This window comes from Mercenaria mercenaria, chromosome 14, assembly GCF_021730395.1.
Source record: "Mercenaria mercenaria strain notata chromosome 14, MADL_Memer_1, whole genome shotgun sequence".
Classification (NCBI taxonomy): domain Eukaryota; kingdom Metazoa; phylum Mollusca; class Bivalvia; order Venerida; family Veneridae; genus Mercenaria; species Mercenaria mercenaria.
Genome location: NC_069374.1, coordinates 54,256,345 through 54,273,151, shown reverse-complemented (window position 1 = coordinate 54,273,151; position 16,807 = coordinate 54,256,345). Strand labels below are relative to the sequence as shown.

The 16,807-nt window shown below is 34.6% G+C and overlaps 1 protein-coding gene across 1 annotated transcript; it reads right to left on the bottom strand.

Annotated features, from left to right (window-relative positions):
- Window positions 1–452: 452 nt before the first annotated feature.
- On the bottom strand, window positions 453–14,903 carry LOC123527555 (SCO-spondin-like). The gene is made up of 6 exons (XM_045307080.2): window positions 14,706–14,903; window positions 8,184–8,418; window positions 7,692–7,837; window positions 5,169–5,384; window positions 4,589–4,702; window positions 453–1,257 (listed from the first exon to the last, which is right to left on the bottom strand). Exons 1-6 carry the CDS (start codon window positions 14,749–14,751, stop codon window positions 1,115–1,117), a joined length of 900 nt encoding a protein of 299 aa, XP_045163015.2. The 5' UTR covers window positions 14,752–14,903; the 3' UTR covers window positions 453–1,114.
- Window positions 14,904–16,807: the final 1,904 nt, after the last annotated feature.

The window sequence follows — 16,807 nt, the reverse complement described above, 5'->3', positions numbered from 1 at the left end:
TCATGCATGAAGAAGATATGCTCCGGACAATTTTTTTAAAGAAAATATGATAAAGGGGAATAACTCAAAAATAGACAAGATAGAGTTATTGTTCTTGCACACTGCACTTCCTCCCAATGTGTTCTGTCGGTGTATGAAGTTTGAAGAAAATCTCTCCAGTACTTTTGGGGTTATGCTCCGGACAAAATGTTTTAAGAAAATATGATAAAGGGGAATAACTAAAAAAATAGACAAGATAGAGTTATTGTTCTTGCACACTGCACTTCCTCCCAATATGTTCTATCAGTGTATGAAGCCTGAAGAGAATCCCTCCAGTACTTTTGGAGTTATGCTCCGGACAAAGATCGTTGCGGACACACGGACGGACGGACGCACGCACGCACGGACGGAGAGCATTTCTAATATCCCCTTCGCCTTTGGCGGGGGGATAAAAAAATAAGAAAAGAACTAAATTTCTTCGCGAAATAACCAAGTATTCAAATGGTTTTGTCACTACATTGTCTACAATCTACTTACATATTGACAATAATACTTCAATGTCATTGATTCAATACTACAATAAGCAAAACCTCTGCATACCAGACGTCATATTTTCTTAGATTAATAGCACTTTACATGACAAATAACCATAGAAAATAGTAAACAATGTAAAAAAATTACTTATACTGCACAATAAATATTGTTGTGTTCAAAGATTACATCTCTTATGTTATATCCGAATTGTGAGTTTGTAATTTTGAGCCGTGCCATGAGAAAACCATCATAGTGGTTTTGCGACCAGCATGGATCCAGACCAGCCTGCGCATCTGGTCAAGATCCATGCTGTTCGCTTTTAAAGCCTATTGGAATTGGAGAAACTGTTAGTGAACAACATGGATCCTGACCAGACTGCGCGGATGCGCAGGCTGGCCTGGATCCATGCTGGTCGCAAACCCACTGTGTTGGTTTTCTCATGGTGCAGCTCATTTGACACCAGCTTGCACTTGCTTGTTCAAAAATTTGCAAGTGCGTGTGTCACGTCATACTGCCAGTAGAATCCTGACAGATTGGAAAACATCTATTTTGTTTAAAAGATATCTACAGAAACCACAAATAGTCAGATTCTGGTCTGATTCTATAAATGTAAATAATTGCAAACATCTGGGTTTTCGTCGGATTTGTCCCTACACTGTGCAATTCCGTCGCAAACCTGAGACTGTTGGACGCATCCATAGCCATCCGTGCATCCTTGCATATCTTCAGTGCATGTTAGAGACGCTGAAAAAAAAAGTGATCGCTATAACAAAATGCTAACGTTAGGAATCAACAAAATTTCTTATTATAATTGAAAGTTATGTCCAGTTAAAGATGGATATGCCTGAAACAAATGACGAATCCGAAACATGAGATTTGCACAGATATGTTTTGTATTCTGACTATAAAGAGAAAAATAATTTGTTTCAGTGTAAGTTGACATTATCTTTCAGATACAAACTTAATTTGCGCGAGAGACGTGTTTGATATATGAGCCGCGCCATGAGAAGACCAACCTAGTGCGTTTGCGACCAGCATGGATCCAGACCAGCCAGTGCATCCCCGCAGTCTGGTCAGAATCCATGCTGTTCGCTTTCAAAGCCAGTTGCAATGAGAGAAACTGTTAGCATCCGCGCAGTCTGGTCAGGATCCATGATGTTCACTAATGGTTTCTCTAATTGCGATAGGCTATGAAAGCTAACAGCATGGATCCTGACTAGACAGCGTGGATATGCAGGCTGGTCTGGATCCATGCTGGTCGCAAACGCACTATCAACGGTTGGTTTTCTCATGGCGCGGCTCATATACTAGTACAATCTACCACATTTTATAAGAATGTGTAAAATCAAGGCCTAATAAAATGACTTTTTTATGAGCGTTTTACAAGTTTGAATTTTGTATTGCCTTTATACAAATATCTATGGGAAAATAAAAAAAAAATGTTAATTTGTCTAAATTCATTTGAATTATTTCACCATATGTGCGGATAGGCCTAATTGTACGGACAAAAGTGTCTTCGGGCTATGGACGCTTCAAATTTTCATCATGTTATTTTTGTCGAAAATAATAACACTGACCCTTCTGACGACTTACAAATAAATAGATAAATGTATATTCTGACACACACATTCTACGCCATGTCATGCAGAATAAATGTTACTTATATCATTATTACTGATTTCTTTTAATATATTTTGCTTATTACAAATGCATGGTGGTAGGTTTCATTTTACACTTTGCTCTTATTCGTTTTACTACAATTCTGTCAAAATTAATTCATTTATATATTTTTTATATTAATTCGAAGCCAAAATAAAAAAAAAATGTTCTAAAGGACAAATTTAGTTTTACAAACTAATTCATAAGTTATGTAAAATACTGGTCAAAATATTGTTCTTTTTATCAAGTAAAAAGTGTAATGCTAATAAGGTATTTTTAAGAAAAAAATAAATATGTACAGAAATAAACGTTATTCCTTTTGTCTGAAGCTATATTTTTTTTATTGCATCATTAAGGTATTGGACCCCTAATACTTATGTTTAAAAAATGGCATTTGCTTGGTATATTCTTAAACTTGACCATGTTTCACACTGTGTTGCAAATTTTAAACAACTTTTACCGTGCCGTTTTTTGTAAATTTTGTATAATTTATGGTATTTCCTCACTCTCAAGAAGAGACAAATTTCAATGTGATAGCCACTATCTAAAACATTTGCAGAGAATTCATTACAGCATTAATTTTGATAAAAGAAACATCAAACTATTGTTAACCAATTATAAAACATAAAATAAAACTGTAAAAAAATTTTTTTTCAAGGGTGCCTCAAGTAAACAGATTTAATGAGACAGAATTCTAACTCCAACATTGAAAAATTAAGGTCGAATCCTGTGGGTCTGTTTTGAATTTTGCTCACTTCATTCAAAAATAACCTTGGGGCAATAGTAAAACCTACCTGCATTTCTTCCACAATATGTAATCTAAAGAATGAAGGCAAAATAGAGGACTTTTACTGCACGTAACTCAGTATTTTTAAAGATGTCTAACTCTACCCCTCCTGATTCAGAGGTAAATTCACATTGAACAGCTAAAAATCGCTTATAAAACGAAAATTTTCCACTTTTGTACAATACATCCATAATTTGTCTTGAAAGAAGTAAAAACTTACTAGAAAAAAGGAAAATATGGAGAAAAAAAATTTGGTCCCAGTGGGGTTTGAACCTACGCCCGCCCCCCGTGAAAATTGCAGTCAAGTAGGTTTATGGTAGGAATTGAATACTCTTCAAAAAGGAGGTTCTCTATTATGGTCCTAATACCTTAAAACACATGTATTGCACAAGTACTACTATTGCTCAGTTATATTATTAAGATCAATTCTGTAAGCACCAAAAAATCATAAAGGGCTGGAAACTCATAGTTTCAGAATAACTTCATATTTGCACCCTTTTTAGTATTCGAGCTATATATTTAGGGAGAAAAAAATGAATAAGCTCTGGTTACAATGATGACGGGAATATTCTAATTTTGTTATAAGTTTTGGTGGAGCATTTTTTCCGTGTTTGAAGGGCAACATCAAAAATGCAAGATTGACAAATAGCTAATTTGTTTAAGTCACACATATCAACAAGGAAATGAGTTCTCGGTGGATCGGACGAGTAGCATGGTTTATGCAAACAGTAGCATGGTTTATGCAAACAGCAGCATGGTTTATGCAAACAGCAGCATGGTTTATGCAAACAGTAGCATGGTTTACGCAAACAGCAGCATGGTTTACGCAAACAGTAGCATAGTTTACGCAAACAGCAGCATGGTTTATGCAAACAGCAGCATGGTTTATGCAAACAGCAGCATGGTTTACGCAAACAGCAGCATGGTTTACGCAAACAGTAGCATGGTTTACGCAAACAGCAGCATGGTTTACGCAAACAGCAGCATGGTTTATGCAAACAGCAGCATGGTTTACGCAAACAGTAGCATGGTTTACGCAAACAGCAGCATGGTTTACGCAAACAGCAGCATAGTTTACGCAAACAGCAGCATGGTTTACGCAAACAGCAGCATGGTTTATGCAAACAGCAGCATGGTTTATGCAAACAGTTGCATGGTTTACGCAAACAGTTGCATGGTTTACGCAAACAGTAGCATGGTTTACGCAAACAGCAGCATGGTTTACGCAAACAGCAGCATGGTTTACGCAAACAGTAGCATGGTTTACGCAAACAGCAGCATGGTTTATGCAAACAGTAGCATGGTTTACGCAAACAGCAGCATGGTTTATGCAAACAGTCGCATGGTTTATGCGAACCACTGATAAGACAATTACATGCTTCTTACATACAGCAACAACACAAGGAAGACAAAACCCTGATTCTTGCAAAAAGATGGCTGTTGTGAGGAGGTTAATGTAAAAAGAGTTTTTCAACTTAAGACATAGAGGAAATCTGTGCTCTGCTAGGAGTTGTATTGTTTTGAGGTTTCGTTATTGGAGGATAGAGGAAGAAATTAGTCTTAAGATGTGTCAATAATGGAAGTTAGACTGTAGTGTCAACTTTTTCTGATGAAGATTATAGTTTTTACCGCAGTTGCTCTCATCACTGAAGTCTTTACAATCCGGAAATGAGTCACAAACGAGACTTCCTTCGAAACATTCACCACTTCCACACATAAAGTTCGGAGGCAGGCATGGTTCTTCTGTCAAAGTTGAAAGAAAATGTGTTCATGTCAAATAAAAGCTTGAATTCCAATACAAGTACATGTAATTGTGTACATTTTGCCTTTATAAATGTTTAAACAATACGTAGAATTAATTAAGTGGAAAGGCTGCCTTTTCTCAGCCGATGCAACAATCCTTTGGTCGACCATTTTGAAAGAAGCATGTATATTTTGATTTGATCACATCTAAAGAACATTATCTGGACTGTGCTATTGAAAAGCTACTCACGACTGCTTATAATATGCAAAAATGTGTGTTGCCCATTTTATAAAGCAATCCTTTGGCATTAAGTCAAGACAAACTATACTATCTAGAGTGATATGGATACTAGTATACATTACATTTTGATACATATTTCATACTTTGAAGATAAACTCCAAATACTCAGCATAATTACAATCAACTATAAAAAGAACCTGTTTAATGACAAATACCAATACTTACCTGTTGTTGTTTCATTTATTGCTTCTGTTGTGTTTGTTGCTGATGCTGTTGCTGTTCTTGTTGTTCTCGTTGTTATTCTAGGTGTTCCCCTTGATGTTCGTGTTGTAAATAATGTCGAACTTGTAACAACTTCAGACGGTTTTACTGTCGTTGGACGCACTGTGGTCGTCCGCACTATTTCCGATGGTGTAGCAACTGGAGTTGTACTTGGTGGCTCTGTTTAGAAACAATATCAGTTTTCATTGAATTAAGAACCTAGATTGTATACCGGGTCGCGCATGTTATTCGTCTAATAATGATTGTGATTAGAATGGGGAACATTAGTCAGTTACTTCCCCTGATTATGCCAAAGAAGTAGTTTGGTCCTTCCTTTGTTTTTATCGTTGATTTCTTTGTAATTTTCATAAGCATTATCTGTACTATATTTCATTGGATTGGACAATGATTAAGGACATGTTTTCTTTTAGTGGCTCTGTGCTAAATTTAGGTTTGATTAATCATTTTTATTTAGAAACCTACACATAAAAAAACACATTTATTTTGACCAACAGCAACATCTTGGACAAAGGTTATAACGAAAAAGTCAGAGGAATCCAACTGAAAGGGACCAATGTTACATTTGGTTATCCTTGCGCTTTATTATACAACTTTTCCTGGGAAGTAACAAGCTAATGTTCCTCATTCTCCGTGCGCTTCGGTACACGATTAACAGATACACCGGGTGTCTCCCTGGTTAAAGGTCAGTAATTCAAATCCTTCTTTGTTTCATATAAAAAACGACAACTTCAGGTCGTCTTTACGTATCTTTAGAGGACATCACTTTTTCCTACACCTATTTTTCATGAAAAAATGAAAAGAAAATAGGGGGTTATTTAGTTCCTAGTGAAATGCCAGTCAGATGTGGTCTGTTACCCTAAAAATGGCGCATATTTTTCTCTCGTCCGCGCAAAAAACACCTTCTTCCGGTTTCGATCTGCAAAAATTGCCATGTGGGGTGTATGAACATGAAGACCGTCTCATTTCATGCAGAATGTATTCTAGTAGTGAAAAACGGGGATTAAAGCATTCGTTCTACACGAATTTGTGCAAAAAATGGGAACATTATTATCTATTTATGGACTTCTTTCTACACCACGGAAGCACATTTTCGACCGAATTACTGCTCTTATTCCTCCCTTGTTATAGGAATAAGGTCAGTAATTCGGTCGAAAATGTGCTTCCGTGGTGTGGTCGAAAGAAGTCCATAATAAATAGATCCTAATTTTCCCATTTTCTGCGCAAATTCGTGTAGAACGAGTGCTTTAATCACACTTTTTCGCTACTAGAATACATTCTGCATGAAATGAGACGGTTTTCATGTTCATACAACCCACATGGCAAGTTTTGCAGATCGAAATCGGAAGTAGGTGTTTATTGCGCGGAGGAGAGCAAATATGCGCCATTTTTAGGGTAGCAGACCACAACTGACTGGCATTTCACTAGGAACTATTCAACCCCCTATTTTCTTTTCATTTTTTCGTTACTTTGTGATAGAACTTTCATGAAAAATTGGTGCAGGAAAAAGTGATGTTCTCTAAAGATACGTAAAGACGACATGAAGTTGTCGTTTTTTATATGAAACAAAGAAGGATTTGAATTACTGACCTTTAACCTATATTTATAAAATTAAAATGAAATTGATGATGAGATACACTTCATGTGCTTTTTCGTTTTACACTTAATACTCAACTGATGCGTCATAAATCTTCGCACATGGTAGAGAAATTAATAAATATCTCGTTTAATAAAACAGTCGCGGGGAATGCAACCTTCAAATGCCTATTTTTTAATCTGATATGTATAATTACGCAAATGTTCGTCAAAGTGATGTTAAGAAAAATTTTAGACCTCGGAAAGAAGAGAAGAAAGTGCCCTGATTTTCTAGTTACGCCGATGTGGTGGAATAAAGAAGTAATATGTTGATGTTTTAAGCTTTAACCCAATAACTTATTTCAAACTACTACTACAGGCGGTCACCTGGGTAGAACCACTTACCTTCCGTAAGCCAGTCGGATGTCTTCCTCGCAAGAAGAAGTCAACGATGAGGGGCAAGTGATTTGAAGTCAGCGACCTTAACCACTCGGTCTCCTCAATGATTATATCTGCATTTAGTCGTACACGTGGCCTCTTTTGAAAATTCTTTCACTTCTTTAAATGATTTAAAAATCCAAACAGACGTAATTAACATACGAAAATATAATATAAATAAAAATATAGATAAAGTTTTTTGTGTTTTCTGTTTTGTTTGTTGAAGAAATAACTAAACAGCAGGCACTGTATTTTAGCCGTGGATTTGCACCTTAGCAGAACCACTGTCCTTCCGCAAAAAAGAAAAAATCCTACCTGGTGAACTGACTGCGGCTCGAACCCGTGACGCAGCGACGAACATATCATTCGACGCCAGCAACAAAAACTAAGCATCGAAGCTCCTACACCTAAGAACCAGTATAAAGATAAGTTATCTAAGACAGATGGCTGACTTACCTACAATAAGCCGTATTGATTTAATATCCCATCCACGTTTCTGACCGAGCCAGCCGCGGCAGACATATAGACCTTGGTCACCAACGTTCGCTTTTTGTATATGTAGCTTTAGGAATCGACTTGAAAACGACTGTTCCACGTGCACCCTATAATGAAATCGAAACTTTTATATGATGGATATAACATATATTGGAAATGTAATAGTCATTCAAGAAAACCTTTCTTTTTATTTTGTTGCACATCAGAAGAATGTTTGAAGCGAATTTCTGTCGGCTTTGTATTTTGGATGAATAGTCGGAAGTTCTCCAGTGCAGTCTCGCCGCAATAAAGGCTACCAAATTCTCCGCACTGGACTTGAAAGAAGTGAGATTGTCATGAAAACGTTTACATTTAGTTTGTGTTCCCAGATAGTAGTAGTGTTGTTGTACAAGAGGTAGATCTATCGCTAATTAAGTAATAATTTATTAAAAAAACTGTATAGGGCTCGTTTACCTGTTTGCGGCGCCTTCATAAGCAATCCAATGTTTATCGGGGCCATACCACCTGAGATGAGGATCTGCTCGACTTCCAACACAGGATCCGTCACATGTTATACTAAAGGAAGACCCGGCCTTGACCTTTAATGACCGTGAGGATACTTCAATATGATTCTTCCAGAGTTTGAGTGACAGTGGATATACAATACAAGTCAACGTCTCGCACTGCCAAGCACTTGCATAAAGTATTGCTGTAAAATAAATGATAAGTCTTTGGTTAAAAATGCAGTGGTGTAAGTGAAAACGTTCCGGCGACTCAGTTCGGGTGCAACAGGTTCGAGGCTCTGACAGAACGGCAATCCTTGCTCTTTATGGTGCTTCAATTGAATTAAAATATTGAAATTATTGCTGACGTATAGATGCTTCAGACATTGTATTAACTTATTTTAGTTCTTGTTTGTAAAAATTACCAGACTTAATGATTATGACTGATGTTTACAGTATTTGGAATACACTGTCAGACATCATCCTTTCTGTTCTTTTATAACCTCTCTGAACTATAATGTTCATATTTAATAGTATTAAAGCGCATGTAACCGTTTGACTTATTGGTAATGTACTTTTGTGCAAAACATTTCGGAGTTTTTATTTTTAAAATTAGCGGAAAACACAAAACCATTGCGCCAGTTTGATCTAACATTTTTGTGGCCATTTTGTTTTCAATTTAGAAAATTCGTGATTCGATTCAGTGGTTTAATGCAGTATTAGTAATGAAAAAAGATGTAACAAATTGTAGAAAAATCTATTACCTCTTTAGTCATACGATTCAGCCGATATGTAATTTAGTGTTATGTGATTTAGTAATATGTACGTTAGTGATATGTAATATAGTGATATGTAATTTAGTAATATGTACGTTAGTGATATGTAATATAGTGATATGTGATTTAGTAATATGTACGTTAGTGATATGTAATATAGTGATATGTGATTTAGTAATATGTACGTTAGTGATATGTATTATAGTGATATGTAATTTAGTGATATGTACGTTAGTGATATGTAATTTAGTGATGTGTACGATAGTGATATGTAATTTAGTGATGTGTACGTTAGTCATATGTAATTTAGCGAAATGTAATTTAGTGTTGTGTGATTTAGTAATATGTATGTTAGTGATTTGTAATTTAGTGATATTTACGTTAGTGATATGTACATAAGTGATATGAAATTTAGTGATATGTACGTTAGTGATATGTAATATAGTGATATGAAATTTAGTGATATGTACGTTAGTGATATGTAATATAGTGTTGTGTACGTTAGTGATATGTAATTTAGTGATATGTACGTTAGTGATATGTAATTTAGTGACGTGTAATCATCTGAACTTCACAATTGATCATGTTACTGATGATTCTTACTATGATGCACAAGACATTTCGTACTTGTTTAGGAATACATAAGTGACTTATTCACATGGATCCAGAAGCATGTTGCTCTGTCTACGTTGTGTGAAAACCACTTGAAAATACAGACCGCCACTATAGTATGCAGCAGACGACACTTGACCGAAATTGTTCATTCACCTTTGGTCTTACAATGAGTGTCAAAGTCACTTTAGTTGTAACGAGTCAATGAACTGCCTGTGTTATGCTTGTAGACTAAGGTGCTATTTTGTTACAACTTTTACGGCTTTACAACGGTTATTGGTCCCGCCGTTACATGACTGAAATACTGTCGAAAAAACGGCGTTAAACCCAAAAAAAACAAACAAAAAACGGTTATTGGTTGTTAACAGGTATGTAGACAAAAATCAACTGCAAATAATCTTAACATTACAAAACGTAAAGCAGACACCAATACACGCCATGTGCAAGGATTGAAAAAAGTTTTTACACTGTTATTAAACACATTATCGGTAAATTAAAGACCCAGCTGAGTGTCACTTTTATGAATCCCATATTCGCGGGAGAATATTTCTTTTTATTTAAAATCACAGCTGACGCCAAGTATTAGCAATGAAGCTAAGTTTTCACATCGATTGTTGAGAAAGTGCTCACAGATTATATTGACATTGTTCGATAGTTACTTGCAGTCTTTCTAAATGATACTTTAGGAGACCGACTCACCTGCGACCTCGGGTCATTGGTCCAGCGTGTATCCTTCTAAAAGTTTCAATAAAAACGCCGGTTAAGGAAACATTTCCAAAATGAAATTGTTAATGTTTAGGACAATAATAATAAAAAGCTTAAAAGGTCTCCTGCATGACATGTTCATGTCTATTAAATACAGTACATGAATCAGTGATATTCTTAATGACAACTACTTTTAAAATAACAAACCCTGTGCTTTGGTGGTCCATACCCAACTTTTTTCTTCTTAGGCGTCTTATCAAGCCATCCGCAGCGGGGTGCGAGAACAGCCGCCGCAGAGACTTTCCGATATCAGACAGACCTGAGATTTACATTGAAATATAGAAGGATTAAATTTTGTTTCGACCATTCTTATTTCCTGTTCTGATATTTAAATTTATCACTGTTCCTACCATAAAGTTCATTTTCTTATCTTTCCACTGGTGTATTTTTTATTAATGTAACACTATTTCTTCTTGCTTCCAATTTCATTTGAAACCAACCATAGTATTTCCCTATACATGTATAACCTATATAAAATGCAAGTAAAACACGTTTTTCGCTTACTTTAAAGGACATTTAATACTGTTTCTCCTCTGAAACAATTTTTATCACTGTTATGACGTGAAAGAATAACAAACAAAGAAAATGATGATATAAAAATATATAAAGTAATTCAATAGCATCTTGCTTCCATTTGCATTCAAAAACGGCTAAAATTTCACTTTAGCCACTCTGCCCAAAATGTCCGAGTTATTTCGGTTAGCTGATAAGATTCTCGGTCTTGCTTGAAGTATTCCGTAGTAGAGGCAAAGATATTAGAATTATCATAGCTGGAATACGATTGTATAGCATAAGTTTTTTGGCTGATTGTTTTAAAAATAAAAGATAAAATATTGCCTTTATCCCATTTTTCGTTACAAATCGTTTATTTTATGTAAAAAAAAGAAAATGGTGTCAAAAATTACTATGTATTTCGGTAAAAGTCAGTCATGTGTCATTGTTACAGTCAAAAAATGTAAATTGTCTCAACCACGTATCATTGAAATATTCGATCTTAGAATATAATAGATTTAAAATGTCAAAAATTACAGTTTATAGTTTTGTACATTGTACATCCACGCTTCACTGTGACTGACAGAAAATTAGTGCGTGCGAAATAAAAACAGTATAACGTGCAGATTCAGTAAAGAAATTAAACAAAATTAGCATAATTCTAAACTGTTTTTCGCTTCCATTACTATTTGAAATTATCAGAATCTGATCAGTGCATAACAGAATAAATCACAGCTATATCAGCATACGACTGTATTAATTTTACGTACATAATTTTTATGTATTACCAGATTGCTATATGATATAATGGACTATCACATAAATTTAGCACTACTGGAAGTATATAAAATATTCTATTGATTCGAGTGTTTAATTGTAATTATCATACAGTCGAACAAATAGTTGTCAAAACTATTGTAAGTCTAAATGTGAACAGTGGCTTGACATGATATATCTTTTAACTTGATATCTTTTTATTTAAAATAGATTTTAGTATTACAGTAATTTTGATTTTAAAGTAAAATATCATATAGCATGTTGGCTGTTTTGCTAATTACATATAAGGGTGTAATATATGTGTTTCTGATTAATAGCAAAGTGTTAAGTATTATAGTAGCTGTCAGCATGACAATATGATAAAACTTATGTTAACACAGCAGGTATCCGCGCCTGTATAAGGGTCAGCTATAAAAAGAAAAACTTCATGATGAAAAGAAATGAAAGAAAATGAACTGGATGTTTAATTAAATCATCATATTTCTATCCTAAAAATATATCCTAAAACGTTGACTTTTTCGGAAATTATTGAATACTTTTGATCACAGAATTGCGAGTTTACACAACTGCATGCAGTGTGTGCTATCCATACGGATATACAACCAGATGTTCTGTTGCGCAACATATTATACTTAATTAACTAAGCAAATGCAAACGCGATAGTGGTCTGATAAACCTAAAATTTTAGTACTTAAAATTATGTGACCGGTGTCTTAAATTTTTATTTCTTTCTGTACTGTTACATATTGTAAATACACGTGTTTTAATTGCTGCAAGTTAAAGTTTCCACAAAGCCAGACTGCCTTAGTAAATTTCATAGCCTATACTCAAAAATGAACTTTCATTTAATAGAATCGGAAGAAAGCCTTGAAGCAAAATGTTATTTTAACACTAAATGTTACAAATCGAGTTTTAAAAGCTTTTGCTGAATCAAAATTTTCTTATCCGGATACCTCTACAATTTAAATGTTTTTAATTAAAATTTCAATCACATATCACTGTGAAATGATATTTTTACCATTACAATTCATGTGATCATAATTACATCATAGCTATCTTTTCATAAGGTTGGTTATTATTTGAAGTGATCATGAAAATATTTTATCCTGTAAAATTCTTGCATTAATTATACGGACTTCCATTTCGTCTTTCCTTTTCTTTTATGGATGATCGATTATTTTACAGTTTATTTGTGAAAAGTAGCCAGGGTTCCAGTCTGTTGATTTTTCATGTGTTTCTGTTCTACTGTTACTAAACGTGCCAGTAACAGCAACTTTCTCATACATATTAGATAGCACGTATGTTATGACAAAGCAAAAAATATCACCGACTGAATCTCAGGCTAGGTGATAAGATACGTTATGTTACCAAACGGGTAGATAAGGGAAGAAACTCGCAAATCTAATTCTTCTTATCAACGGTAAATACAGGGTACTGTCCCTTGATGAAAGAAGACTTTAGTTTGACATGGTTGACAGCGCATATTCAAATGAAGCTCATTTTCAAAAGAAAAAAAACTGTAACGTCATTGCTGAAATAATCCAGTTACAGCTGGGTCAATACCGTGTTTTGTTTTGTATCTTATGGGTACTTTTCAGTCCTATAATTAAATGTCAGTAGAAATAAGTGTAATGACATTTCCCTGGCCGGCATCAACGTCCAGACTTATTATACTGTCGGCAAACTTAAAAGAGACGTGACCGTCCATTAGTACCATTGCTCTTTCATAACAGTATTTCTTACGGTATGTAGCACAAGAACACATTCGTGAAGCGAACATCAAGTGTACATCATGTATCATTATTTTAATTGTTTTTTTTTTTTTTTTTTCTCTTTTTTTTTTTTTTTTGTTTTTTGTTTTTTGTTGTTGTTTTTTTTTAGGTTGGGTTAGAGTCAAACCGACAAAATTTGGGTCTTATGACGACTTTTTCATCTTTTTGATAGCGGTGAAAGACCCCAGGTGCCCTCCAGACAGACATAAGTCGGCACTTTGGTAGAACCACCGATCTTTCGTAACCCACCTGGATCGCTTCCTCACATTAGAACTCTACATAGAACCCATGTCGGTGAGGGGCAGGTGATCTGAGGTCAGCAACTTTTAGCACTCGGCCGCGAAAGTGTATCGACAGCTAATTTAATGTGATATGAAAAAGACGCTTAGCAGATACGAGAATCCACTAAGGTGGAAACTCCATGCGTTCGTCAAGACATGTGGATTTGGGTAAATTTAAATAACAATTCTAAAATGGATGACAACATGTTTTTCTTATGTTTCTTCTTTTCTAAAAAATGTAAAACTAAAATTTAATGTTACATTTTTTTTCTCATTTCCATTAAAATGAAATGTAGACTAGCTCCTAAACTATGATATAACTTTTTAATTTTTTGTAATTGAATGTAGTGCACTGAACCGGTCTATATCCGATGCCCAATATCATATGATAATCATATATATAGTTTAACAATCATTCTTCTGTGTAAATCTCTAAAATAGACCGGCTTTTGTCTCTATGAAATGGGTTTAGACAAAAATGGGGAAACTGTAGAAATATTATTATAATCAGTCTAGTGTCTGGTCTAAAAGAAATGAGCCGTGCCATGGGAAAACCAACATAGTGGCTTTGCGACCAGCATGGATCCAGACCAGCCTGCGCATCCGCGCAGTCTGGTCAGGCTCCATGCTGTTCGCTTTTAAAGCCTATTGGAATTGGAGAAACTATTAGCGAACAGCATGGATCCTGACCAGACTGCGCGGATGCGCAGGCTGGTCTGGATCCATGCTGGTCGCAAAGCCACTATGTTGGTTTTCCCATGGCACGGCTCAAATGCTGTTGTTGTAAATGTAGCATTTTCAAATAATAACAGCTAGCTTGCTGGCTCCAAAACTGGAAATAATTCAATAATCGTATACTTTCGATAAGCAAAAGTTGTTCGAAGCCTACCTTGCCGTTACAACATGGAACGTACGTATGCAGTTATGATAAATGCACGTGTTTCGCGTAATATAATGAACTTTATCCTTAAAAAATTTAAAGTCCTTCACAAAAAAAGTAATGAAAATCAAATCTTACTGGAAACAAAAACTGAAATCTGTGCAACCTGTCTGTATAATTCCATGATAATTTATATGAATCCCACTAGAAACGTTTGCCAATCGTCCAAGTATCGAATAACTTAATGCAAACAATATTTGATATGTCCAAAAATTGGCAATAGATTCCTTAAACAACCTCTTACATAATGTGTTCACATCTGTTAGGAAATAATTAAACCCATTTGCGACAACTCGCGTAAATAATATTAAGTACTTCATGATAACTTTTTCTATTTCCACTAGGAACTTTCAAGTGTTCTGTTGTTGTTAATTGAAACCACAACATCGGATTTTGCGTCATTTCTCTCTAGTAAGACCATAAGTCATGGTACTTTCCAGTACGCCGAAAGAAAAAAAGCGTCCGGAATAAACTGTTCTCCTCGTTTATACATTTTTGTATTTTGCCACTCGTGCGGGATAGGAATATTGCTGTTATTGTTGCTGCTGCTGTTTTTGCCAAATGATCGGAAAATAAATTTGATTATGTTATTTTGTCACATTCAAATTTGCTTTCTAACTTATGGATTTTACTTTTTAAGTTAGATATCCGAATTCTATTTGATATTTTGAAGACCTAACATTTAGATGTGGCTGATTTTTTTTTTTTTTTTTTACTTGAAACTGAACTTCACCAAAATCACAGGGGCTTGTATCAAACAATTTTGAGGGAAATATGCCTTGTACATACTACTATTACTAGTACTATATTACAAACTCTTTTTGGATGGATATAGCTATCACAATTGCAATATACTAGTAGTATATATTTAAAGGCTATTTCCCCAAATACCGATACTGGTCCCTATGGTCAAAATCATATAAAAAGCGCTGTTTAACAAAAAACAAAATAAATAAACAGCATATAAAACTCTCAACAAATCACATCTACTCACCACGTCCTTGGGACCTTTAATGGGGGCAACACTAACGGAAATTTTAAGTTTCCCCATCATAATTGAAGATCTGGTACACGTGTTTTGTCTGATGCATTTAGAATAAAATATATAGTTCAAAATTAAGCGTAAGTAAAATAAAACATACATACTAGCAAATTTGATTATTGGTGATTTTTTTCGGGCGTGTATGTCGGCACTATTTGCGAAACTAAAAAAGGGATATAAGACGATGTAAGTGATTGTGTTCTTTCAAGAGATATCCAAGCACAATAATTTATGATGTCGAACAAATCATAAATAGTAGCCTAACTAATCACTTCTCATGAAGCAGTAGCCAAGATACATATCTGAGTACCTAAACTGACAGACACTCACATGTCTGAATTTCTAATTTCAAATTGTGTGTAATTAACTGTATGCTTAAAAGCTTATGGGGCTATTTTCGGAATAACCCTCAATGAAGCAAAATAAAAAATGAAATTTTGAAATGATACATTAGCAATTTGTTCTTCCTGTCGATTATTAGAACAAAAAGAAGTACGGTTCAGTCTTGAAAAAAAAAATAAGTTCCTTAGAAAGTTTACACAGATCTAATGCCAAGAAGTTAATTACTCCAGTGTTAGCAAGGTATTGTTTTTATTAAAGGCATCTAAGCATAAAAACACTAATAAAATAGTGACACTGGCAAATTCTTTTGATTTGTGTCTGTTTTCATACTGGCTACCCGCACTATAAAAATGTTTAAATTATGAACTTGGCACTATAAATGTATTTACAACCAGATGATAATCTTCTTTTATTCAGTTTTTGTCTGCTGTCTTTTTGTAATGATTACATAAAAAAATAACAGTTTTTTCTAAGGTACCCATATATGGGTATTGTGAAATACAACTGAAAAGAAAAGTTATTTTAATAAGGGAGAGAACCCATAAACATAATGTTTAAAGAAACTGTAAGAGTTGGAGGTAATTGGTCCTTTAGTAGTCAAATAATGAAATAGGTTAAAGTACACTAATTTGAAACCTACTTTGTTTTATAAAGAAACGCCTACTTATGACGTTAGTTACGTATCTTTATAGAAAATCACTTTTTCCTACACCTACATTTGATGATGAACATAGGTCAATTCAATCACGCTATGTCAGTAAAAATATGACTGCACAAACAGTGTTTCCAACGTAAT

Excerpts from the sequence above, each read along its gene's own strand:
- LOC123527555 (XM_045307080.2), bottom strand. The coding sequence starts at position 14,751 with ATGGAATTATACAGACAGGTTGCACAGATTTCAGTTTTTGTTTCCA. Across the intron at positions 5,385-7,691 it reads ATCAATACGGCTTATTGTAG|AGCCACCAAGTACAACTCCA; the intron begins GTAAGTCAGCCA and ends GTTTCTAAACAG. Across the intron at positions 1,258-4,588 it reads CAGTGATGAGAGCAACTGCG|CGTCTCTAACATGCACTGAA; the intron begins GTAAAAACTATA and ends TTTTTTTTTCAG.